This window comes from Heloderma suspectum, chromosome 2 (assembly GCF_057233095.1).
Source record: "Heloderma suspectum isolate Gila_16-S chromosome 2, 16-S_ref, whole genome shotgun sequence".
In the NCBI taxonomy this organism is placed as follows: domain Eukaryota; kingdom Metazoa; phylum Chordata; class Lepidosauria; order Squamata; family Helodermatidae; genus Heloderma; species Heloderma suspectum.
The window spans coordinates 17,324,918-17,349,392 of NC_139459.1; the positions used below are offsets into that span (position 1 = coordinate 17,324,918).

General features: G+C 45.7%; 1 protein-coding gene across 4 annotated transcripts in view; it reads left to right on the forward strand.

Moving 5' to 3' along the window:
- Positions 1–22,759, forward strand: part of LOC146351954 (tetraspanin-36-like) — a 42,308-nt gene extending 19,549 nt beyond the window's left edge. For all 4 annotated transcript variants that reach the window (XM_084832897.1, XM_084832899.1, XM_084832900.1 and 1 more), the window contains 6 exons: positions 5,978–6,169; positions 7,883–7,957; positions 10,187–10,282; positions 11,402–11,557; positions 13,506–13,589; positions 20,258–22,759. In XM_084832897.1, the coding sequence (XP_084689023.1) occupies positions 5,978–6,169; positions 7,883–7,957; positions 10,187–10,282; positions 11,402–11,557; positions 13,506–13,589; positions 20,258–20,344 (690 nt within the window). In that variant the 3' untranslated portion in view covers positions 20,345–22,759. The remainder of the gene's footprint in view (positions 1–5,977; positions 6,170–7,882; positions 7,958–10,186; positions 10,283–11,401; positions 11,558–13,505; positions 13,590–20,257) is intronic.
- The last annotated feature ends 1,716 nt before the right edge of the window (positions 22,760–24,475 follow it).

Consider the following 24,475-nt stretch of genomic DNA (forward strand, 5'->3'; position numbering starts at 1 on the left):
AGTACTTAATAAGGACCCTTCGAGAAGCTAGGCACGCAGATCTGACCATTACCCACGTGTTCACAATCCATGAGGTTTAGGGGGATCTCTTCGTCCAATACTCTAACCACTACACCACACCACACCAGCACCACACCACACACCTCTTTCCCACTATGCCGTAGTCCCAATAAAAATTGCACCTCCAAAGCTGCCGTTTGCCCTGGGGACGGGGGGAGCTGGTATGTGCACAAATAAGGGGTTCCCTTTTGAGGGCAAATAACAACTTTGGGGAGGGCCTTTTTGTTGGAACCATGGCATGGGGGGAAGGGTTAAATCCCCCCCCCCATACCACAGTCCCAGTCTGGTTCAGGGGTCTCCAGGGCTGCTATTAAAAAAACAACACAACCCACCATACAGACAGACATAAAAATGGGTTTAACATCCCATGGTGTCTAACTCTGAGGCCTGGGTTGCTTCCAGACAGAGGACGCACAGCACTATCCATCGAAAGACAGCTATTGTGCAGCCATTCTGTCTTTTCCTGCTTCATGGATTATTTGTGGAAAGAAAAAAAGACAGAAGAAGCAGCGGGGAAAACACAGGAGCGTCACAAGGTGAAGACAATGATATTTGGACCCCCCGTAAAATTCTGTGAATGAGGCAGGCTGGTTGCATGATAAAACCTTCATTCCGTAGCACCCTAAGGTTTAAGTGTAATAAGCTGTCATGGCCTGTGTGTGTTGATGCCTCAGAACCCTCTTCTGACACAGGAGTAAAAATAGGAGTGTGCAATGTTGGCCCCCAAGACTGGCTGGCAGGATGAAACCTTTGGATTGGCCAGGCCTGGTATAAATTCTGGGATGAGTCTGGCCTTCTGCCATTGCCTGGTCAACAGAGCAGCAACTTTAAAACAGGAACTCTCTCAAGAATCTTTTTCAAAAACCTATCCTAGGGGAATTCTGCAGATAACACTATAATACATAATGGACAATGTCTTCCACTTCATTCTGGCCACAAATACATTTACAAAATTTTACAGGTGCTCCGGCATACCTCCCTCTATATATGATAAAGGTGTCCTTTGAAATCTCAAAGTAATAAATGCTTTCCTCAGCGCACCAACAGATAATTTTAAAAAAGTGATCTGGTAGGCCATAATCAGATTTAACAGAATAGTAAAATGATGAAAATTGCATGTTGAAGTTTTGACATCTAGTTAGCAAAACCTTCGAGGGGCTTGCCATGGCTTGCTGTCACCTGCCATTATGAAAATACAGCTCCCAACCGGGGTTTGCCATGGCTTGTTGTGTCATGTGATCCCAGCCGGGGAGGGTTTTTCGAGGGTTAAACAACCCTCGCACTGTTGGGAATATTGCAACCTCGTCTGCAAGTTACTGGAAGGAGGCAGTGTTGCAGTTAGTTAATACATGGGAATTTTGACCACAGCTAGCCCTAGGATCTCTACAGCCTAGAATGTGGTTTCCTGTGTTTTCTTCCTTTTGCTCCTCCCCCCCTCCCCTGACTTCCACCATTGCTGGGACCATGTGTGTTTGCTCTCTCAGTCCTGCCATTGTAATGAAACACAACATGGACTGAACAAACTCTTTTTTAAACTCTACGCTGTACCTGCATTTTATATGCAAGAACAGTTGTGAGTGAAACTATTTTACCTTTTCGTCACTAAAGAAGGGTGTGGTCTTCTCTTTTATTAAGATAGCCCTATGTGCATGTGGGACTGGTAAACGCTCATTCGGTTTTGCCTTTTTGTGTTTTTTCTCTGCTAATGGCCTTTCTCACAGGATGCATCATTACTAAATAATCCCATCACACACAACCCTACAACAGACCGTCGATTATCCTTATGTGGAAACAGGCCTATTGGTTGTTTAATCCATAGCTGGCTGTGATGTGCAAACCAGGTCACTGAGGGCAGTAAGGTAGCCATAGTTTCTCCCATATGTTTTTCCCCCGGTTCTTTGGTCTCTTCCCCTCCTCACACCCCAACTTTGGTGCTGCACAGTTGAAGTTTTGCATCCGATAGCATTGGGGCGGGTAGGGATGAAAGGACCAGGGAACAAATGGAGAAGCTGCTGCCGCCTTGTCTCTTGATAAAGTAGGTATTTTAAAGGTACAGTACAGTTCTCTGGCTTGTAGCCTGACCACCATATTTGTGCTGTTTGTGAATCTTTGGGTGGGTCGGTGGGAGCTCTCTTCATTGCAAACTGTGGTCTCCTTTTCCACCACTGCTGCATATCTCCATTCCTTACCCCTGCCCCCAATAATTAAAAAAAGGCAATAAAGAAGCATGAGCAGCCTTTTCCAACAAGGCTACCTTGTGTAAAACCCCCAGTACATATTTGAGGAAGGCACCTATCAGTTGCTTCAGAACTCAAATCCAAAATAAGTGTGTACAGAATTTGGGGTGGACATGTTTTGATTTCCTCTAACCAAAGTGCTGGGAAAGTACTGGAAGATTTACAGGTGTATTTATGCATTAAAAGTCTTTTGGGAAGTTTAGTTTGATGAAAGGGAGGAACCAACTGTACAATCTCAGCCTCTGTTTAAAAGAATGAACCTTGAACAGTCAATCCTATACACGCCTACGTGGAAGTAAGTCCCACTGAGTTCAACGGGGACTACTAAGCTGTTTAAAAAATACTGGATTATTTCAAGATAGCTAGGCAGAAGAGGAACCTTTAACAGTATGACAAATTAATATCATGAACTACATCACATGACTCTGCCTCATGTCCCTCATGGTTTTGCAATCAGGCATTTCTTCCAAACTTGGGCTTTTTATCTTTGAAAATGTGAGTTTTCATGCAGAAGTATTCAAGTTCATTGGTTTTTCTTTGTTCTATATGTATTATTAATTATTATTTACAAGATCTATATACTGCTCAACATCCAATAAAGTTTCTGAGCAGTGAACATTAAAAGAAAGAAAAAGAATCAAAGTACAGAACTGAAATCTTTACAATCTGATTATGCCAATAAAACCATGGCTGATCAATCAGGGAAGGTTTGTTTAAATAAAAATGTCTTCAGAAGGTGCAAAAACAAAACAAAATTGGTGGTTGCCTGACATCAACAGGCAGGGAGTTCCACAGAGAGGGAGCCAACACACTGAAGGCTCTGTTCTGAGTGAACTCCAAACAGACCACAGACCCATACAGAACCACCAGGAGTGCTTCATCTGATGACCTCAGTGACTGGGCAGACTGGTAAGGGAGAATGCGCTCTCTCAAATGTCCTGGACCCAAGTTGTTTAGGGCTTTATACACCAAGAACAAAACATTAAACCTGGCCCAGTGGTAAATGGGCAGTCAGTGAAGCTCCCTCAGCAAAGAAGTTACATGCTGAAAAGGGGCAGCTCCCAGCAGCAGTTGAGCTGCTGCATTCTGCAGTAGCTGCAGCTTCCAGACTAACCTTGAGGGCAGCCCCACGTAGAGCCTGTTGCAGTAATCTAATTAACTGAGATTACCAGCACCTGTACAACTATGGCCAAGTTATCCCTGTCCAGGAGAGGCCGTAGCTTGTATATAAGGCACCATCAAAGTGTGCCAGATTCAAACCGTGGACCCATCCACCAGCAGTCGCTTAGTGGGAGTGTTCACATGTTGCTCTAAGTCACCCTGAGAATAAACCACCGTGGGTTCATTGTTGGCTTGCTAACCCAACAGATGATCGGGCAGTCTTTGTCTTGCCATGGCTTGTCCACCCCAACCCCACTGCTGGTCTTCCCACTGGCTCTGGCATGTATCCCAGAAGCCTTTGCAGCAGAACTCCTTGTTTCCTCCGTCTCTACATCACCTTTCTGCAACTGGTCTGCTGGGGTTGCCAGCTCCCAAGGGAAACTCCTCTCCCTCCTCCCCCGCATCACATCACTGAATGGAATTAATATTCTGAACCCTTGTGAATGTGGTAACGCGTTTGCTTTTTTTCGGGGATTTGTGCTCATGCATAAGAGTGCCTGTCTGGTATTTCACTCAGGATATTGATATCCCCCCCACCCTTGTGAATGTCCTTGTCCATTTCATCCTCCATTTCAGTGCTTCCCTTGCTAGTGAGCACCTTTTTTAAAGGCTGCTTCACATTAAACTGAAGTAACAACACCCGCTCCTAAAACTCCTTATCTCCTGTAGTCACCAGCCACTTTCTGCTCCTCCCTACCCCATCCCCCTTCATCCTTCTCACTTCCGTTCACTGGTCTCCATTGCTAGCTGTCACATATACGTATGGGTTACAGAGCACTGAGCAGGATCGCTGAACATGCGCAAATTCATGGCAGAGCAGTAAAACGGAGGGGGAAATTGTGCAAATTTCAAGGCAGAGCAGTAAAACTTGAAATTTACGCAACTTTCCTAGCAGCAGACATTCGCTCCCGAGTACTTGCGCAGGACTGATTTTTTTTAAAGGTTGTGAAAACGTTCAGGATACTCTCTGGTGTCCTCGTGTTTAGGAGCACAGGGCAAAGGGCACTATGAAGGGACAAGGGAGGATGGTGGCAGTACTAGTGAGATGGCAAGGAGCAGCAGGGATTTTTACCCCTCTTGCCCGGCAGCTCTGTGGTTGTTCCCGACAACCCACAATGAAGTCGCCCTGCTAGGTTCAGATGATACGAGAAGCCCGCATGGCCATGAACAACCCTATGACAAGCCATGGGTTCTCAGGGTGTCATGTTCGTGAAACATAAGCCACCCTGCAGAAACCTTAGCAGGTTCTCATGACACAGCGACCAACCCTGCCATGGTGGGTTCTCGTGCATGCCAACCAGGTCAGTTTCCTTTTATGTATCAGAGCAGGGAAACTCTAGTAGTCTTTGCTGTACTTAGTTTCAAGGCATCAGTGCAGGCCTGAGAAACAAGTTCTCAGAGATTGTTGCCTGGTAGGTGATCCGGTCAGTGGAATGAGGAATAGCCAGATGAGCAAGCAAGCTTAAAGAGGTCAGAACTGATTAAGGCATAATAGGGAGTGAGGAATGAGGGCTTCACTCCAGGCCAGGTTGGAGAACTAGGAACCTGGGACTGTAAAGCAGAAGGTTCGGAGTTCAGCAGAAGAGAGCTGAGGAAATCGAGGAAATTGTATAGGGGAGTCATAGTCACCCCTGACTAGCACTGAATTGTCCTAATCGGAACTGAAAATTAGCAAACTAATTCTGGCCTTGTTCAGGTCCCTTGGATCCTTCGTAAAGCAAACAGGTCTTGATTGTCTATTCAGGGCCAAGCTACATCAAACCCTAGAGGCACTTTGTGTTACAGCAGGCCTGGCTAGCAGCCATATGGAAACTAGGCTTGGTCCTGTGTTTGGATTCAGTTCAGGGCAGCATTGAAAAGAGGCACTTGGGTTCACTGAGGAGGGGCGGAAACCAACCATAATTAATTAATTAATTAATTAATTAAATTTCTTAGTCACCCATCTGGCTGGTCAGCCGGCCACTCTGGGAGATGTACAATAATACAAACAGTTTAAAAACAATAAAATTACATATTAAAACATCATTTTCTAAAATTTCCCTAGCCCACCCCAAATGCCTGCTTGAACAACCAAGTTTTCAACGCGTGGCAGAAGCTCATTAAAGAGGGGGCATGGCGGAGTTCCCTAGGGAGGGAGTTCCACAGAGTGGGGGCCACCACAGAGAAGGCCCTCTCCCTCGTCCTCGCCAACCTAGCTGTACTGGCTGATGGGACAGAGAGAAGGCCATCCGAGGCAACACTCCTGTTGAGCAGCCTGTCTGGTGTTGCTGGAGGCAACACTCGCTCCTTAAGATAGGCTGGGTTGGAACCATATAGAGTTTTAAAAGTCAAAACCAACACCTTGAATTTGGCCCGGAAAACAACTGGTAGCCAGTGCAACTCCTTCAGCATCAGAGTGATGTGATCATGCCGGCGGCTGCCTTTAATCAGGCGAGCTGCCGCGTTTTGTACAACCATAATAGTTAAAACTGCTTTATTTGAACCCATTTTGAATCTAACTTACAATATATGTTTTTAAGGCTGCAGCAGTTGGACTCTCTTACGTTGGCGGATATGTTCTCAACAGTTACAAGGCGTATGACCCCTTCCTTCAGGACAAATGCGCTCTTTTGCCGGCGGTCATCATCATTTGCGTTGCCGTGGTGATGTTCATAATCGGGCTGATTGGCTGCTGTGCCACCATCCGTGAGTCCAAGGTTGGACTGGGCGTGGTGAGTATTGCATCCGCCATCGGAAATGCCTTTTTTGCAATTATTCCATCACAGCAGAGGTGGCGCCAGAGTGGTGGGACAGGCACCCCCATTCTCAGACAAGTAACTCGCGCGCGACTCGCCCCTCACTTCCAGTCCCAGATAGCAGTGTGGTGAAGAGTCCTCTCTAGAAGGAAGTGTTGACCAGAAGTGTGTGTTTGTTTATTACCTTTCTATATTGCCCAATAGCCAAAGCTCTCTGGTCGGCTCACAACAATGAACAACATAAAATATAACATGTTAAACTTTTATATTGTATCTTATCATTTTAAAACTCCAGTGTAAAAGAGAAATAAAACCCCAAATAAAGCCTAGCAGCAGTACAAACGTTTAACAGACAGTAACAGATTTAAAACAACAGAAACTGGAAGACTAAAATGTCTGGGAAAATAAGATGGTTTTCACCTGGCCCCGAAAAGAACACAATGTAGGTGCTAGGTGAGCCTCCCTGGGAAGCTCATTCCCCAACTGGGGTGCCACAACAGAAAAGGCCCTCTTCTTAGTAGCCACCCACCTAATTTCCTTTGGCAGGGGCTCTTGGAGAAAGATCACTGAGGACAATTCAGGCAGGTATATATGGGAGGAGGCGATCCTTCAGGTAACCTGGCCCCAAGCCATTTAGGGCTTTGAATGTTAATACAGCACTTTGAATCGGGCCCAGAAATGGACTGGCAGCCAGTGCAGATGGAAAAGTACTGGCATAATATGATCACGTTGGCTGGTGCCTGTTAACAATCTCACTGCCATTGCAGTAATCCAGACGAGAGGTACCAGAGCATGGATAATTGTAGCTAGGCTGTCTCTCTCCAGATAAGGTCGTAGATCAGCCTAAGTGTTGACCCAGGGCAGCCTTCCCCAGCCTCACCAGATATTTTGGATTTCAACTCTCTTCAGCCCCAGCCAGCATGCCCAGTGGCCAGGAATGCTGGGAGTTGTAGACCAAAACACCCGGCGGGCCCCAGGTTGGGGAAGGCTGACCTAGGCTGTGGGCCTGACAGAAGCTGTATGTGAGAATGCCGCTTGAAGGAGCCAGGGATTGGCCATGGAGACAGACAGATCTTTAGGGGTACAGAGCAGTGACAGGAGGAAACCCATCTGCTGAGGCTGGGCCCACTCCTGTGATGCTGGGCAACAGCACAGCGAATCCCCACACACACCACAACTCCAGCCTTCCTTTCAGTGGAGGCTGGTGGCTCTAATGTCAGTGGGGTGATGAATTTGCTCCGGGTTTCAGTCAGAATCATTCGGAACTCTAAAGGAGCTATCCAAGCTGGATAGCTCCTTTAGAGTTCTGACTGGTTCTGACTGAAACCCGGAGTGGATTCACAGCCTCCACGGGCAGCAGGGCAACCTTACTACATTTTGAAGAAAATGAATATTATGTTAAAATCTAAAGTGGGGGAGAGTACAACGCCTTTAAGACTGGAGTCCAAGGCTGCCTCACGGCATGACGATAAGGAAATGAATACATTGCAAGTTCTCAAACGCGGTTTGCAGCAAATGCACACACAATTCTTGCAAATGCGACTTTCTTCCAAAAACCACCCCTATATCACAGAGGACTAGACATAGGCCACCAGCCTTGCCTGCTTTCTTTATATATGTGTACAGTACCTTCCCAAAGAGGATGCAAACCTCTACATTAGCCGTCTGTCTCTTCTCTTCTCGCCTCAGTTCCTAGTCATTATCCTGATGATCTTCATCGCGGAAGTGGCAGCCATTGTCCTTGGAGTGATTTACAGAGGAAAGGTGAGTGAGAATATCCATACGTGTTCTGGGCCAATGATGCTGGCAGAGGTAGAGATCCAGCTCTGAATTCCTCTCCCCTTGTCAAGGTTGGGATGGAGCTGTGGACGGTCAGACCCGATCTGGTGGGTGTGTTTGTGTTTGCACTCCTGAGCCAGTGCCTGCAATGACAGGGCAAGGAAGGAGAAGTCTCTTGGCATTCAGACCTGATCAATCCAGAGGCCTTGTATTGCTTCCCAGTCATGAAACTGGGGAGCAATACTACTAATAATAATACTAACTAATAGTAATAATAATACTAACTAATTAATAATAATAATACTAACGTTTCTCATCTGTATCCACTTTTGGGATATGAGGATGCAGTCTTGGGTGGGTTAGTAGGCTTGGAACATGAAGTTTGTTTGTTCGTTTGTTTATTTAAAGCATTTTTACCCGGCTTATCAGCCCAAAAGTTTCCACAAGCGACTTATGTAAGACCGTTTGCAGGTTTGTAATCTTAAGATATTTATTTATTACATTTCTGTACCCACCCACCCCAATAGCCAATAGCTGAAGATCCAAATGACACATTACTTGAGTACATAACTAACAGCTACGCCTTTTTTACTTACTCTGAAGTAGGTGCAGAGGGCCTGATCCAGACTCTAGCATGGGGGGGTAGGGCGACAGGGCAGCTTTAAACTTCCCCGCCCCCTGCTATGGTCCCAGTCTGGATCGGGGGGATACCTGTTGAACAAATTGATTAAAACAAATGGATCACTTCTTATCAATGAAAGTTATAGGCAGAGGGAGGCCGATCCAGATTGGGACCACAGCAGGGTTCAAAGGGTTAAAGCCTCCTTTTCCCCCACACTAGGGTCTCGATTGGGTGTCCCTGCTCTTATTTTAGAGCAAGCAAGAAAGCTGTAGCTGCTAGCATAGCCCTAACATCTAAGCCTCCCTGCCCTCCCCCAAGAGCATTAAGTCCAGGGTCTAAAATCACTCTAAAAGCTTAGTCCTAAAAGACATGTAGCTTAGCCTTAAAAGACATACAGTTTAGCCCTAAAAGATGTGGAGGCAGGCATCTGTTTTTCCATACAACGCCTTGATAATCTCGTAGCATTCTGGTGGGTATCGGAGGCCCCATTTCCCAAGAGCGCAGCATTGCCAGGTGCTTTGCCACTGAGCCACAGCTTTACTTTTAAAAGTAAAGATAAAAAGAAGAAAACAGACCACCTCGTAAGAGGCTTTTTAAGTAGTACAACCCACCTGCATCTGAAAGTCGGAGAACATTAAACCCCAACCCCCCAATTTCTCCTCCCACCTTTGTTTTGGTGGAAAGGTCTGAGGAAGGTGTGGGAGGGCTTTCTGCACTGCTGTAAATGTTTAAATTCTTACAAAGACCAGCTCAAACGGAAACAGTTGAGGGAAAGCAGAAGCCATACGGACCAGGTCTCTGAGCTGAGCCAACAGAATATGACCTCCTGTCCCTCCCTCTGCTGCAGCCTGAATGGCTGCTGCTAGATGACAGTGGAGGGAGAGGAGGAACTAAAAGAAGGTTCCCACTTTCCCACTCTGCACTTTTAGCTCTGTAATCCCCAGGACATGCGCCTCTGAGTCCTATGTTTGTAACTTGTTCTTGAAACATCAAATGATGATCAAAGACCTTTAAATGGTCAATTACTTTCCCAAAGTGATGGGGAAGGTAGTAGAACCTTATATGTTGCATAGTTACTTTATATTTAAAGTGTTCCCTTTTCAAGCTGTGCTTGCAATGTCTTACAAAGGTATTGGCCTGTCACTGGTGCAGCTAGGCAGTTTTAGACCCTGGACTTAATGCTCTTGCGGGAGGGCAGGGAGGCTTAGATGGCCATGTTCATTACTTAGATGGCCATGTTCATTACTTCAATTGTGAAACACACAACTAACATTTATCTTCTCCCCGCATTGAACTGCCATTCCATTCCATTCCATTCCATGCTTTGCAACTGCTTCTACGTTACTGATATGTTAGAACAACCACCACCCAACTGTTTGCCCATCCTGGTTTAAAAAACAAAAATACCCTGAGCATGTGCATTTTTGCATTTTAAATTCAGTATTTAATAAAGTCAGTTTAAGTGTTTTGTTTTAAATTTTGCTTAGTGTTTTTATTGCACTTAATTTTGCTGAGGGAATATAGTGATGTGTATTAGCAGTTGAGGGGCTGCTGTTGTTGTATAAAACCTGAACTGCTCTTTCTTACTACAGCTAAAAACTGATTTGCATGAGCCAATGCTGCAAGCATTCAGGGCCTATGATGGGAAAACGGAAGATTCTCATGTCTTCGATTACTTACAACAGGAGGTAGGGAAACTTGATATCCTGGACAGAATTATTGTCACACGCTTTGTCCCTTGGTAGAATAACATTTTTATATCAGTTCTGGAAATATGAATATGTTGGTTCTTCTTGCACGCTTCATCCTGGTTGCAATTTCTCTCTCCTGTCCTTGTTTCTTGTTGGGAAGCAGTATTACGTATTGGACTTTGGGGGAAGAGTTATGTAGGGAGTGGAAGGCTGTATAAAAATGCAGAGGAGCCATACTCAATGGCAGAGCATGTACTTTGTACACAGAAGGTCCCATCTCAATCCCATCAGTCCCATCTCCTGTTAAAAAGGATGGTGGTTAACAGGTGGTGTGATAAAAGATTTTAACTATAAATATTGCAAAATAGATAGTCTTCCGCCAAAAGTAGTAGTTTAAAAGAAATCAGTTCCTGATCTTGTACAAAATCTCATAACCTTGTTAATCCATTCTTATTCCAAAAGGTAAAACTCATCTCTCTACTCATTTAAATCAATAATACAGTGATACAATATTGAAGTGGGAGTTACTTGGAGACCTGTTTCTTCCTAAATTATCCTATGTTTTTAATAAGCCTGAAACTTGCAGCTTTTTAAGAACAGTTACTGGTCAGCCCCTCAGGTTACACCAGCATATTTCAGGCAAAGAATAATATGCAGTAAGTATTTGTTTCAGACAGGTTTTTCCACTGGCAGTAGCCAGCTGGCTAAATCCAATAGCTGTGGTGCATAATGGTATTTTACTATATTTGTTACTGCAAAGCCCCTTTTAGCTAGAGTCTATTATATTATACTTCTTTTGATACTTGCATCGTATCTATTCTGTGTGTGTATTGTGGTGATCTTTGGAAACACAAGGACTAGTAACTTGTTTTCTTTGAAGTAAAATTTAGGTTCAACAGAATTTTGACAAGTCATTCGACTTCTTTTATTAGTGCTGTCAAATCTACCGAATCTGATTACACCTTTCAGAACACAATTACAGCACTTTCATGAGACAACTATAGTATCTAGCAAGAGGATCGGTCTATTTTTAAATGGCTCAGCAACGCAACATTTCTCAAATGTGTGAGACCTGAACTCCTGCTTTGCTTTCATTCAACTGTGTTGATCTTGCAGCTTCAGTGCTGTGGAGTCCAAAACTACACTGACTGGATTGGTAGCAAATGGTTCAACACCACTGGCAACAACAGTGTCCCTGTGAGCTGCTGCAAGCAAAGCCTTGGCAAGAACTGCACCGGACAGTTGAGCAAGCCACAGTTTCTCAATATGCAAGTAAGGGCATACTGCTTTCGGGAGTTGTATGAGAATAACAGAATTGTTAGGGACCTGAATCCATAGGCTACTTTGAACCAACCCCTAATATGTGCTTGCCCTCCCAAGCGCCTCTTTCCCCTAATTTTCACTATAGGAGCGTATATTCCCTGTATGCACACTGTTTTCCCACTTTCTGCAGCCTCTTTCCTTCAATTCCCTATCTATTGAACCCTTATTTCCCCTCACATCAATGCTGGCGTCAAGGTTAGGCATGGTTGGGCACCTGCTGAGGGCCCATGCCCCAGCAGGGGCCCACTGACAAGAGCCCCCTGAACTTCTTCCTCCTCTTCACCACTGTAACCAGCTTGTTCACCTGCCTCTCACTTTGGCCCAGACAACAGTGATGGTGAGGAGGAGCGTAAATGCCACTGCCTGCTTCAGCCGTCGCCAACCTGGTGCCCTCCGGATGTGTTGGGACTGGCTGGCTGAGGGGATGCTGGGAGTTGTAGTCCCAACACATCCAGGGGGCACCAGGTTGGGGAAGGCCGGCTGTCTGTCTGCCTGTCAAACACGTTAAGAGGATGAGGAGCAGCAGGTGACAATGGCGTTGAGAAGGTAGACGCATCCCATTGAGCATGTCTTGCCCAAGGGCCCTCAAAATCCTGGAGCCAGCAAGGCCTCATCTATGTTGCTTTGTCTGAGAAAACCATCATGAGAAAGCCTGTGGAGGCTGGTGACTCCGATGTCAGTAGGGCGGTGAATCTGCTCTGGGGTTGAGTCAGAACCAGTCAGAACTCTAAAGGAGCTCTCCAAGGTGCAAAGCTTGGAGAAAGCAGCTCTCCAAGGTGCGAAGCTTGGAGAAAGCAAGTCCTGCTTGGAGAAAGCAAGTCCTGCTTCACACACAAGGTATAATTAACCTACGGAATCCACTGCCACAGCCAGTGGTTGCTTTCAAAGGGGCCTGGGCAAATTTGTGGAAACCCAATGGCTGTGAGCCATGATGGCCATATGGAACCTTCAGGTTCAGAGGCAGCAGGCCACTGAATACCATCTTCTGGGGAACATCAGCCAGAGAGGCCTTTTGTTGTCACGTCTCACTTCTGGGCTCCCCAGAGGCATCTGCTTAACCACGGTGGAAAGCAGGATGCTGGCTAGGCAGTCCTTTGATCTGATCCAGCAGGGCTCTTCTGGGCTTCTGACCTGATTCGGGTACGTCTCTCTTTCGACAAACCTCTCTATCCAGCAGGGGTGTTGCTTCTCTTTCAGCCCCAGGGCCAAATTCGGTTTCGGGGGCTGGTTTCTGGTGGTGGGCAGGGCTAAAGGCAAAAGGGGTGGGACCCCAAATACCAGCATATTGTAGCTGAAAGGTCTTACTGCCAAGAACTAAGCCTGAGAGGAGGCATTTCAGCCTTTTAGAATGGGGAAGACACCATGCAAACACTGGGAAACCACCAAATGGTAGGTGGTCTGGGGCATGCGGGGGGAGTGGGAATCACTTGGTGATGTGAAGCAGTGAGGTGGCCCTCTGGTAAACCCCAGCGGGGACAGATTTGGCCTGCAGGACTTAGGTTCAATACCTCTACTCTTCGGCCAGTCCCTGTATCTTCACTTGCCTACTTCATTGGGGTTCCTGCTTCCCATTTTGCTTCTCACCCGTCCCCTATGCCTTCTCACTAGCTGCACATCTCCTCTTCTTTTCCCCGGCCATGCTGATGGGCTTCCCTCCCCCAAACGAATCTTAGACAAACCACTGGCATTAGAACTCCTTTTAACGACTATGAGCAATGTTTTGGAATTCCAAGAGGCTTATGACAAGGGATTCTGGCTAGCTTGCTGATCAGCTCTGACGGAGACTCTCCGCTGGCCCACAAAAGTGATGACTTTGCAACCTACCTCAGGTTCTTTTTCACATTTTGTTCTGGGTGAGTGGTATCTATGACCATCTTTTCCTCTTGTATTCCTGCAGGGCTGTGAAAAGAAGGTGGAATCTGTCCTACAGGGCGTCCTCACCTATGCTTTGCTTGTCATCCTAGCATTTGCTGTTATGAAGGTATTTTATCATAAAGTTGAAATATATATTTAAGCAGGGTTATTGGTCAGAAGTGTTGCAGAATTTTAGCCTTCTGCCGGGCTCGGCCAGAGAACAGACACTGACTTTTGTTTGAGCAGATGTTTATTACCAGAACACCAAGGTGTGGTGCAGTCAAGAGTTGCCAATGTGGCCCCTCGGGACTGGATCCAAAACAATAGGTGACTTTGGTATTTATACAAACAAGTAAACAAAGGACAGTTGGTGTTGAATGGGGTACGGCTACCCTTGAAAGACCCGGTCCGCAGCCTGGGGGTCATTTTGGACTCCCAGCTGTCCATGGAGGCTCAGGTGTCAGCTGTGGGCCAGACAGCGCGTACCAACTCCATCTGATGCGGTGGCTGCGCCCCTTCCTTCCCAACCATCTGCTCCCATCGGTAGTACATGCCCTGGTCTCCTCTCGTTTAGACTACTGTAATGCGCTCTATGTGGGGTTACCCTTGAAGATGGTTCGGAAGCTGCAGCTGGTACAAAACGCAGTGGCTCACCTGATTAAAGGCAGCTGCCGGCGAGATCACATCACTCCAGTGCTGAAGGAGTTGCACTGGTTACCAGTTGTTTTCCGGGCCAAATTCAAGGTGTTGGTTTTGACCTTTAAAACCCTATATAGTTCTGGCCCAGCCTATCTTAAGGAGCACCTCCAGCAACACCAGACAGGCCGCTCAACAAGATCAGCCTCAGATGGCCTTCTCTCTGTCCCATCAGCTAGGACAGCTAGGCTGGTGAGGACAAGGGAGAGGGCCTTCTCCATGGTGGCCCCCACTTTGTGGAACTCCCTCCCTAGGGAACTCCGCCATGCCCCCTCTTTAATGAGCTTCTGCCACGCATTAAAAACATGGTTGTTCAGGCAGGCATTTGGGGTGGGTTAGGGTATTTTTAGAAATATGATGTTTTTAATGTAGAATGTTATTGTTTTAAACAGTTTCTATTATTGTACATCGCCCAGAGTGGCTGGGTGACCAGCCAGATGGGCGATTAATAAATTTAATAAATAAAAATAAACACAGTGTAAGCTTTGGTCAGTATTTGGTGCAGTGCTGAGTCAAGGGGCTACAAACTTCCTTCAGAGGAAGTTTTCCGGTTTCCAGAGACAAGGGCCCTGCGAGGCATTGTGACTTATGCGCAGTATGTTAATCAGCCACCGTCCTCTAGTATCAATTCAGTCACTGCATCCTTTTGCCTACATGACTCTCAGGATGTCAGCAACACATTCCTGTGCTAACAATGCACGTGGTATTTTTCCACTTCAGAAGTCAGCTGAGATAGGAAGGAACAGTAACGTTGTTTGATAACCCACATAGGCAAAGATAACACCGCAATGTTCAAGTGGTTGCGTAGAGTGGAAAGGGGGACATAAGAGAGGCTTATAAAATTATGCATGGTGTGGATAGACAGAAGCTTTTTTTTCTCCCTCTCTTATAATGCTAGAACTAAGGATCATCCATTTATGTATATATTTCCAGCATTTTTACCCTGCTCTTCAGCCAAAAAGGGCACCTGGAGCAGCTTACATAGACTATTACCAAGACAGTCCCTGTCCTCAGGCTTACAATGTAAAAGGCATGACACAAAAGGAAAACGGATTAGGAGGGAGGAGGAAAAAAAGAGAGAGAGCAAAACGCAGACATCACTTCTTAGTTTCAAAGTTCTTATAGGTATTCTCTGTGGCAGGGAAGAGTGAAACAAGCTCCCAGCAGCTGTTCCTTCTCTGGCTGATGTATGGGGTTAGGTTGGTCTTCCTCTTGCTGATATGTTCTTCCTGGGAGGCAGGGGGTGCTGCCTCCTGGCTGTCTTTGGCTCTTGAATGAAATCCAGCAAAATTGACCGGCAGATTCAGGATGGAGAAAAGGAAATCAGTTCTTCACACAATGCATAGTCAATTGATGGACTCAACTGCTGCCCGATGTGACAGCGGTCACTAGCTTAGATATCTTATAAAGGGGATTAAACACAATCATGGAGCATCCATGCCTATGAGTCATGTGGAACTGTGTGGAACCTCTGTGCTCAGGACCAGAAGGCCGCTGAATACCATCCACTCTCCCCTTCATGTTCAGGACTCTCCCCTTCATGTTCAGTTTGTGGCTTCCCACTGGGGCATTTCTTTGGCTGCTGTGGGAAACAGGATGCTGGATTAGATGGACCTTTTGGTCTGATCTACAGGGCTGGCCCTACCATTAGGCTGAGTGAGGCAGCAAATGCCGGGGAGTGAGGGGAGGCTTCACTCAGTTTCTCTCTTCGGTTAGAAGCACTCATCAGGTTGCTTTGCTGTTAACCAGGGTGTGTCTTGAAGAAATACTGTCATCTACAGATGGGCAAAAGACATAGAATCATAGAATAGTAGGGTTGGAAGGGGCCTATAAGACCATCAAGTCCAACCCCCTGCTCAATGCAGGCATCCAAGTCAGAGCATCCCTGGCAGATGGCTGTCCAGCCCCGTCTTGAATGCCTCCAGTGTGGGAGAGCCCACCACCTCCCTAGGTCATTGGTTCCATTGTCATATGGCTCTAACAGTCAGGAAGTATTTCCTGATGTTCAGCCGGAATCTGGCTTCCTGTCACTTGAGCCCATTGTTCCGTGTCCTGCACTCTGGGATGATCGAGAATTGATCCTGGCCTTCCTCTCTGTGACAACATTTCAAGTACTTGAAGGGCGCTATCCTATCTCCCCTCAGTCTTCTCTTCTCAGGGCAAAACATGCCCAGTTCTTTCAGTCTCCCCTCATAGGGCTTTACACCCCTGATCATCTTCGTTGCCCTCCTCTGAACCTTCTCCAGTTTGTCTGCATCCTTCTTAAAGTGCGGTGCCCAGAACTGGGCACAGTACTCCAGATGAGGCCTGACCAGTGCTGAGTAGAGGGAAACTAGTACTTCACGCGATTTGGAAGCCATTCTTCTATTAATGCAGCCCCAAATAACATTTGCCTTTTTTGCAGCCACATCACATTGTAAGTTCGTATTCAGCTTGTGATCTACAACAATTCCATGTCCTTCAGTGTAGTTTAGGGGCCGCAGTGGCTTAGTGGTTAAGACGCTGAACTGCAGACTGGAAGGTCGGCAGGTCAGCAGTTTGAGACCCGAGTGCTGCGTGACGGAGTGAGCTCCCGTCTTCAGTCCCAGCTTCTGCCAACCTAGCGGTTCGAAAGCAAGAAATTGCAAGTAGATAAATAGGTACCGCCTCGGCGGGAAAGGTAACAGCGTTCCGTGCACCTCGGTGTTCATTCATGCCGGCCACATGACCACGGAAGCATCTTCGGACAGCGCTGGCTCTTCGGCTTAGAAACGGGGATGAGCACCGCACCCTAAAGTTGGACATGACTGGTTGGGGACACCTTTACCCTTTTTTTTTTTTTCAGTGTAGTTTGTTGTTGTTGTTGTTGTTCAGTCGTTCAGTCGTGTCCGACTCTTCGTGACCCCATGGACCATAGCACGCCAGGCCTTCCTGTCCTGCGCTCTCTCCCGGAGTGTGCTCAAGTTCATATTCATTGCATCGGTGATGCTATCTAGCCATCTCATCCTCTGCCGTCCCCTTCTCCTTTTGCCTTCAGTCTTTCCCAGCATCAGGGTCTTTTCCAGGGAGTTTTCTCTTCGCATTAGGTGGCCAAAATATTGGAGCTTCAGCTTCATTATCTGTCCTTCCAATGAGCACTCAGGGTTGATTTCCTTTAGGATGGACTGATTTGACCTCCTTGCAGTCCAGGGGACTCGTAAGAGTCTTCTCCAGCACCACAGTTCGAAAGCATCAATTCTTCGGCGCTCAGCCTTCCTTATAGTCCAGCTCTCACAGCCATACATTACTACTGGGAAAACCATAGCTTTGATTAGACGGACCTTTGTCGGCAAGGTGATGTCTCTGCTTCTTACTATGCTGTCTAGGTTGGCCATAGCTTTCCTCCCAAGGAGCAAGCGTCTTTTAATTTCATGGCTACAGTCACCGTCTGCGGTGATCTTGGAGCCCAAGAAAGTAAAATCTGTCACTGCTTCCATTTCTTCCCCTTCTATATGCCAGCAAGTGATGGGGCCAGATGCCATGATCTTCGTTTTTTTAATGTTGAGTTTCAAACCAGCTTTTGCACTCTCCTCTTTCACCCTCAACAAGAGGCTCTTGAGATCCTCTTCGCTTTCTGCCATTAGGGTGGTATCGTCTGCATATCGGAGGTTGTTGATAATTCTCCCAGCAATCTTAATTCCGACCTGTGATTCATCCAACCCGGCATTTCTCATGATGTACTCTGCATATAAGTTAAATAAGCAGGGTGACAATATGCAGCCTTGTCGTACTCCTTTCCCAATTTTGAACCACTCGGTTGTTCCATGTCTGGTTCTTACTGTTGCTTCTTGACCCTCGTACAGGTTTCTCAGGAGACAGGTAAGGTGGTCTGGTACTCCCATCACTTTCAGAATTTGCCACAGTTTGTTGTGTTCCACACAATCAAAGGCTTTAGTGTAGTCAATGAAGCAGAAATAGACGTTTTTCGGGAATTCTCTTGCTTTCTCCATGATGCAGCGAATGTTGGCGATTTGATCTCTAGTTCCTCTGCCTCTTCTAAACCCAGCTTGTACTTCCGGTAGTTCTCGGTTCACATACTGCTGAAGCCTAGCTTGTAGGATTTTGAGCATCACCTTGCTGGCATGTGAAATGAGCGCAATTGTGCGGTAGTTTGAACACTCTTTGGTGTTGCCCTTCTTTGGAATTGGAATGTAAACTGACCTTTTCCAGTCTTGTGGCCACTGTTGAGTGTTCCAGATTTGTTGGCATATTGAATGCAGCACTTTAACAGCATCATCTTTTAGGATTTTAAATAGCTCTGCTGGAATACAGTCATCTCTGCTAGCTTTGTTGTTACTAATGCTTCCTAAGGCCCACTTGACTTCACTTTCTAGGATGTCCGGCTCAAGTTCAGTGACCGCACTATCATGGCTATCAGGGACATTCAGATCTTTCCTGTATAGTTCTTCTGTGTATTCTTGCCACCTCTTCTTAATCTCATCTGCTTCTGTGAGGTCCCTGCCTTCTTTGTCCTTTATCATGCCCGTCTTTGCACAAAACGTTCCCTTGAGATCTCCAATTTTCTTGAAGAGATCTCTAGTCTTTCCCATTCTGTTGTTTTCCTCGATTTCTTTGCATTGTTCATTTAAGAAGGCCTTCTTGTCTCTCCTTGCTATTCTCTGGAACTCTGCATTCAGTTGGGTATATCTTCCCCTTTCTCCCTTGCTTTTCGCTTCCCTTCTTTCATGAGCTACTTGTAAAGCCTCATCAGACAGCCACTTTGCTTTCTTGCATTTCTTTTTCTTTGGGATGGATTTCGTTGCTGCCTCCTGAACAATGTTACGGACCTCCGTCCATAGTTCCTCAGGCACTCTGTCTATCAGGTCTAATCCCTGAAATCTATTCCTCACCTCCACTGTATATTCATCAGGGATATGATTTAGGTCATACCTGAATGGTTTAGTGGTTTTCCTGACGTTCTTCAATTTAAGCCGAAATTTTGCAAGAAGCAGCTCATGATCTGAGCCACAGTCAGCTCCAGGTCTTGTTTTTACTGACTGTATGGAGCTTCTCCATCTTTGGTTGCAAAGGACATAATCAATCTGATTTCGATATTGACCATCTGGTGACGTCCATGTGTAGAGTCGCCTCTTGTGCTGTTGGAAAAGAGTGTTTGCTATGATCAGCATGTTCTCTTGGCAAAACTCTATTAGCTTTTGTCCTGCTTCATTTTGTACACCAAGGCCATGCTTGCCTGTTTTCCCGGTTATTTCTTGACTTCCTACTTTAGCATTCCAATCCCCTATGATGAAAAGGACATCTTCTTTTGGTGTTAGTTCTAGAAGGTGTTGTAGGTCTTCATAGAACCGATCAACCTCAGCTTCTTCGGCATCAGTGGTTGGGGCATAGACTTGAATGACTGTGATGTTGAACGGTTTGCCTTGGATTCGTACTGAGATCATTCTATCGTTTTTAAGATTGTACCGCAGTACTGCTTTTCCCACCCTTTTGTTGACTATGAGCGCTACTCCATTTCTTCTAAGGGATTCTTGCCCACAATAGTAGATATGATGGTCACCTGAATTAAATTCGCCCATGCCTGTCCATTTTAGTTCGCTGATTCCCAAGATGTCGCTGTTCAATCTTGCCATCTCATGTTTGACCACCTCCAGCTTACCTTGATTCATTGATCTGACATTCCAGGTTCCTAAACAATATTGTTCTTTACAGCATCGGATTTTCTTTTCACCACCAGACACATCCACAGCTGAGTGTCCTTTCGGCTTTGGCCCAGCCGCTTCACTCTTTCTGGCGCTACTTGGAAATACCCTCTGCTCTTCCCCAGTAGCATATTGGACACCTTCCGACCTGAGGGGCTCATCTTCCGGCGTCATCTCTTTTAGCCTTGTGATACGTTCCATGGGGTTTTCTAATTGACTCTAAAGCTCCTTTAACGAAGCTAGATAGAGCCTGATAGGTGGATGTTTTTAGTTGCACTGAAGAAAGTTTAAATGGCTGGTAAAGTGGCTTTAATACCGGATAGAAATTAACATTTCAGTGGTAAATTCTTCTGGACATGAACCTAAAAGGCAGTGAATATTGCTGATGCTATCTAAAATAATACTTGTTTCCCCATTTCAGTTCTTTGGAATGCTCAGTGTCTGTGTGCTGACCTGCAAGAGAAACGAAAGTGGTTACCAGCCCTTGAATTCAGGGGTATTTGCTTGACAGGAAGATGGGTGACTTCCCTTTTGCTCTTCCGTGAACAAGATGGACTTGGAAAAGATGTCTTGAACAAAAAACGTTTGCCTGCTTTTGTAAAATGCCAAAGGAGATTGCAGTAGCTTCCAAAAGTTGTATTAAATGTGAAATGACCTGGCTTTAACGTATTTATTCAGCCTCAGATTCTTTGATATAGTTGAATTAAGGTGAATCCCTTTCCTTAAAACAGCTTTTCCCAACCTAGTGCTCTCTAGATATGTTGGGCTACAACTCCCATTATACCCTGCCATTCTGGCTGGGGATGGAGGGAGTTGTAGTCCAACAAATCTGGAGGACACCAAGTTGAGGAATGGCTGCCTTAGAAGAACAGCACATGAACCCATAGATCAGAAAAGGTAGCCCTGTGTATGCAATTGTACTGTTTCACTGATGTGTATGTGTGTTCTTTAAATGTAATTAACAAAATTATTTTTCACACTAGTGAAATAATTGGTGCATTTTCCCTGATCTGCTGGACCCCCCGCATGTTTACACCAAATGTCTGAAATGTAGTGGATATTGTCAGCATTCACTTGTGAATATTAATCTAAGCTGAATTCTGAGAATATATGATTGCTATTTGACACCAGTGACCATTGCTTTTAGGTGACCACTGACATTTGCTGATATCGCTTGGTGTTTGGGGACATTCACGAAATTCATCTGGGATTACCAGCGTTCAAATGCGAATGTTGACATTCAGTGCATTTCTGGCTGTCATGGTGCCACATGTCTTCCCTGGACTTAGAGGGGGTAGCAGTGGTGCTGGGGGTGCTTCTGCGGGGTGTGTGTGCATCTGCTCAAATGGCCGGTACTGTCAGCTTTGATTACCTAATCATCTGATTCCATCCACCACAACCCTTTTACCCATAATTAAGTGATTGGCAGCAGTATAAAAAAAACAAAAGCACTGAGGATCTCTAGATTAAGATCTTGTGATCCCAAGATCTGTGCAAACAACCAACTTCCTTACTTAAATTTGCACTCAAGCAAGCTCTTAAACTGCCAGGGTGTAAATGTAAATGAAAACTCCTGGCTAGATTGGGTCTGCCGTATTGAGGTAATACAGAACACACTGCAATTCAGTAGAGTTCATTATATGTGTACTGAAATCTGTCTGGGAATTTATTAAGCTTGTGATGCAACTTTAATAACAACTGAAGCTTGCTTGCATCCTAGTTTCTTACTGCACTGAGAAAATAGTTGTCATTCCAAATGAATAGGATTTGAACAACCACTTCCAAGGGTATACTAGTGAAGATAACAGTTAAGTGCAAGCTTTGTTTATGCTGTGCCTCAATTTGCTTATTTCCTGTGTGGTTATGATGATTAAATATATATGATGAACTTCATGCTTTTGTGAGCAGAAAAACAAACGAAGATACGTGGCAGGGAAAAATCAAATGACTGCCTTGTTTTCCAAACCATTTTGCTTTAATTTCTTGAGGGTTGTAAGAATATTTGGATTAGAAAGGTCCTTAACTTTAAATAAAACCTTTAAAAATTATGTAGTCCTGTATTTAATACAAAATTGGTATGAAATGACAGGGGAAATAAAGCTCCTCTATGAAAGGGACATCATGGTAAGAGCAACGGAAACTCAAATATACTGTTGTGCACTCCCCACATCCCTGAAGAGGGATATGTCCTGGTGTAGTGCTGCTGGGATTCGGGTTTCTTTGTAGAGGAAGGAACAGTGGAGACTTAGGGCACCTTTGTAACAGTTCTTTTATTTACAAATAAAATCTAAGTGGTGGCAAGCAGCAGATGCCCTATGGGACATCAGAAGCACCTCAGATCCTTGGGGAGGTGGGGTGAAACAGACATTGCTCTATTTTAAATCCATATCAACAGCTATGTATTTTTCATTTTTACTCTAGAGTAGGTGCAGGGGCCCTGATCTGGATCTTAAAGCCCCCCCCCCTTCCCCACACTAGGGTCCTGATCTGGATTGGGGGGCCTTGTGCCTACTCTAGAGTAAAAATGAAAAAGAGACATAGCTGCTTAATATAAAATGTCAGTTTTGGCCATTAGAGAGACTGATCCTGCATCCACTGGGTGCCTGCAGCTCTCTCTGCTTCTACCTTACGTCAAAACCACGGTGCTCTTTCTCTCTCTTGGAGCCAAACAACAGGTTACTTTAAGCACACTTTTAAAAAGGGTGCATACTTCTGCCACTTAGCTCCAATCTGTGCCACGCTCCTGAGCAAAACTGAAGGCTTACGCTTGTTTTCTGTAGAACACCCCCCCCACACACACACACACACACACTATTGGGGGCTATTTGCCTCCAAAGTTGCCATTTGCATTTAACATCACTTTTGGGGGTGAGTACTGACAGAGCTGCCTTCGTTGTACATGAATAAACTCAAGTTGAATCTTACCCGCGTGTCCAGAGCTTAATTGGAGGGCAGCTGGGCACGGACCTCCAAGTCCAGTTTTGGGCTTTTACCGCAGTACGGTCCAATCCACATGGAAACGGTTTCAGAAACGGTTTCTGGTTATATCTGGATTTTCATGACACCACTTTGGTCCATCAGCAGCACGTGAAGCAATAAAAGTGGAGTACACCCTACCTGACAATACATTTAAACAGTGGAGCCAACATTTCCCTCTTTTTCCCTCTTGCAACCTCCTTCTCTTCCTCTATTGCTGAAGCACCTAAAGGCAATGAACTCCAGAAATAATCTCCGCCTGAGGTTGAAAGTGCATGAAAATCTCCCACTTTGGGGCAGTGAGAGAAGAATTGGATAGGAAGCCACCAGGTGATTATTTTATGTGTATTATTTATATATTTAATGTATTAAACGCCTCATAAAATAAATCTCTTATGAGAGGCTGTCTCTGTGGCCACTCTCAGGAGAGATTAGCCAAGGCTTTAAAAAAGAACTCGGAAATCGTGTCTGCAAACAAAAGAAATGTAAAGCTAGAACTTCCTGACGTCAGAGGTTCATCCCCCTCCCCTTAACCGTTGGAGGCGCTGCTTCCAAAGCAGTGACTGTTCCCCCTCCTCGTTTGTTGTTGTTTATTCGCTCAGTCGCTTCCCACTCTTCGTGACTTCATGGACCAGCCCACGCCAGAGCTTCCTGTCGGCCGTTGCCATCCCCAGCTCCCCCAAGCTCGAGTCCGTCACCTCCAGAATATCGTCCATCCATCTTGCCCTTGGTCGGCCCCTCCTCCTTTGGCCTTCCACTTTCCCTAGCATCAGCATCTTCTCCAGGGTCTCCTGTCTTCTCATTATGTGGTCAAAGTACTTCAGCTTTGCCTTTAATATCATTCCCTCAAGTGAACAGTCTGGCTTGATTTCCTGGAGTATGGACTGGTTTGATCTTCTTGCAGTCCAAGGCACTCTCAGAATTTTCCTCCAGCACCACAGTTCAAAAGCATCGAACTTCCTTCGCTCAGCCTTCCTTAGGGTCCAGCTCTCGCAGCCATAGGTTACTATGGGAAATACCATTGCTTTCACTATGTGGACCTTTGTTGTCAGTGTGATGTCTCTGCTCTTCACTATTTTATCAAGGTTTGTCATTGCTCTCCTCCCAAGAAGTAAACGTCTTCTGATTTCCTGGCTGCAGTCAGCATCTTCAGTAATCTTTGTGCCTAGAAATACAAAGTCTGTTCCTGCCTCCACGTTTTCTCCGTCTATTTGCCAGTTATCATTCAATCAACCTGGTTGCCATAATCTTGGTTTTTTTGAGGTTTAACTGCAACCCAGCTTTTGCACTTTCTTCTTTCACCTTCGTCATGAGGTTCCTCAGCTCCTCCTCGCTTTCAGCCATCAAAGTGGTATCATCTGCATATCTGAGATTGTTAATGTTTCTTCCAGCGATTTTAACTCCAGCCTTGGATTCATCAAGCCCAGCGCATCGCATGATGTGTTCTGCGTACAGGTTGAATAGGTAGGGTGAGAGTATACAACCCTGCCGTACTCCTTTCCCAATCTTAAACCAGTTTGTTGTTTCGTGGTCTGTTCTTACCGTTGCTACTTGGTCATTATACAGATTCCTCAGGAGGCAGACAAGATGACTTGGTATCCCCATACCACCAAGAACTTGCCACATTTTGTTATGATCCACACAGTCAAAGGCTTTAGAATAG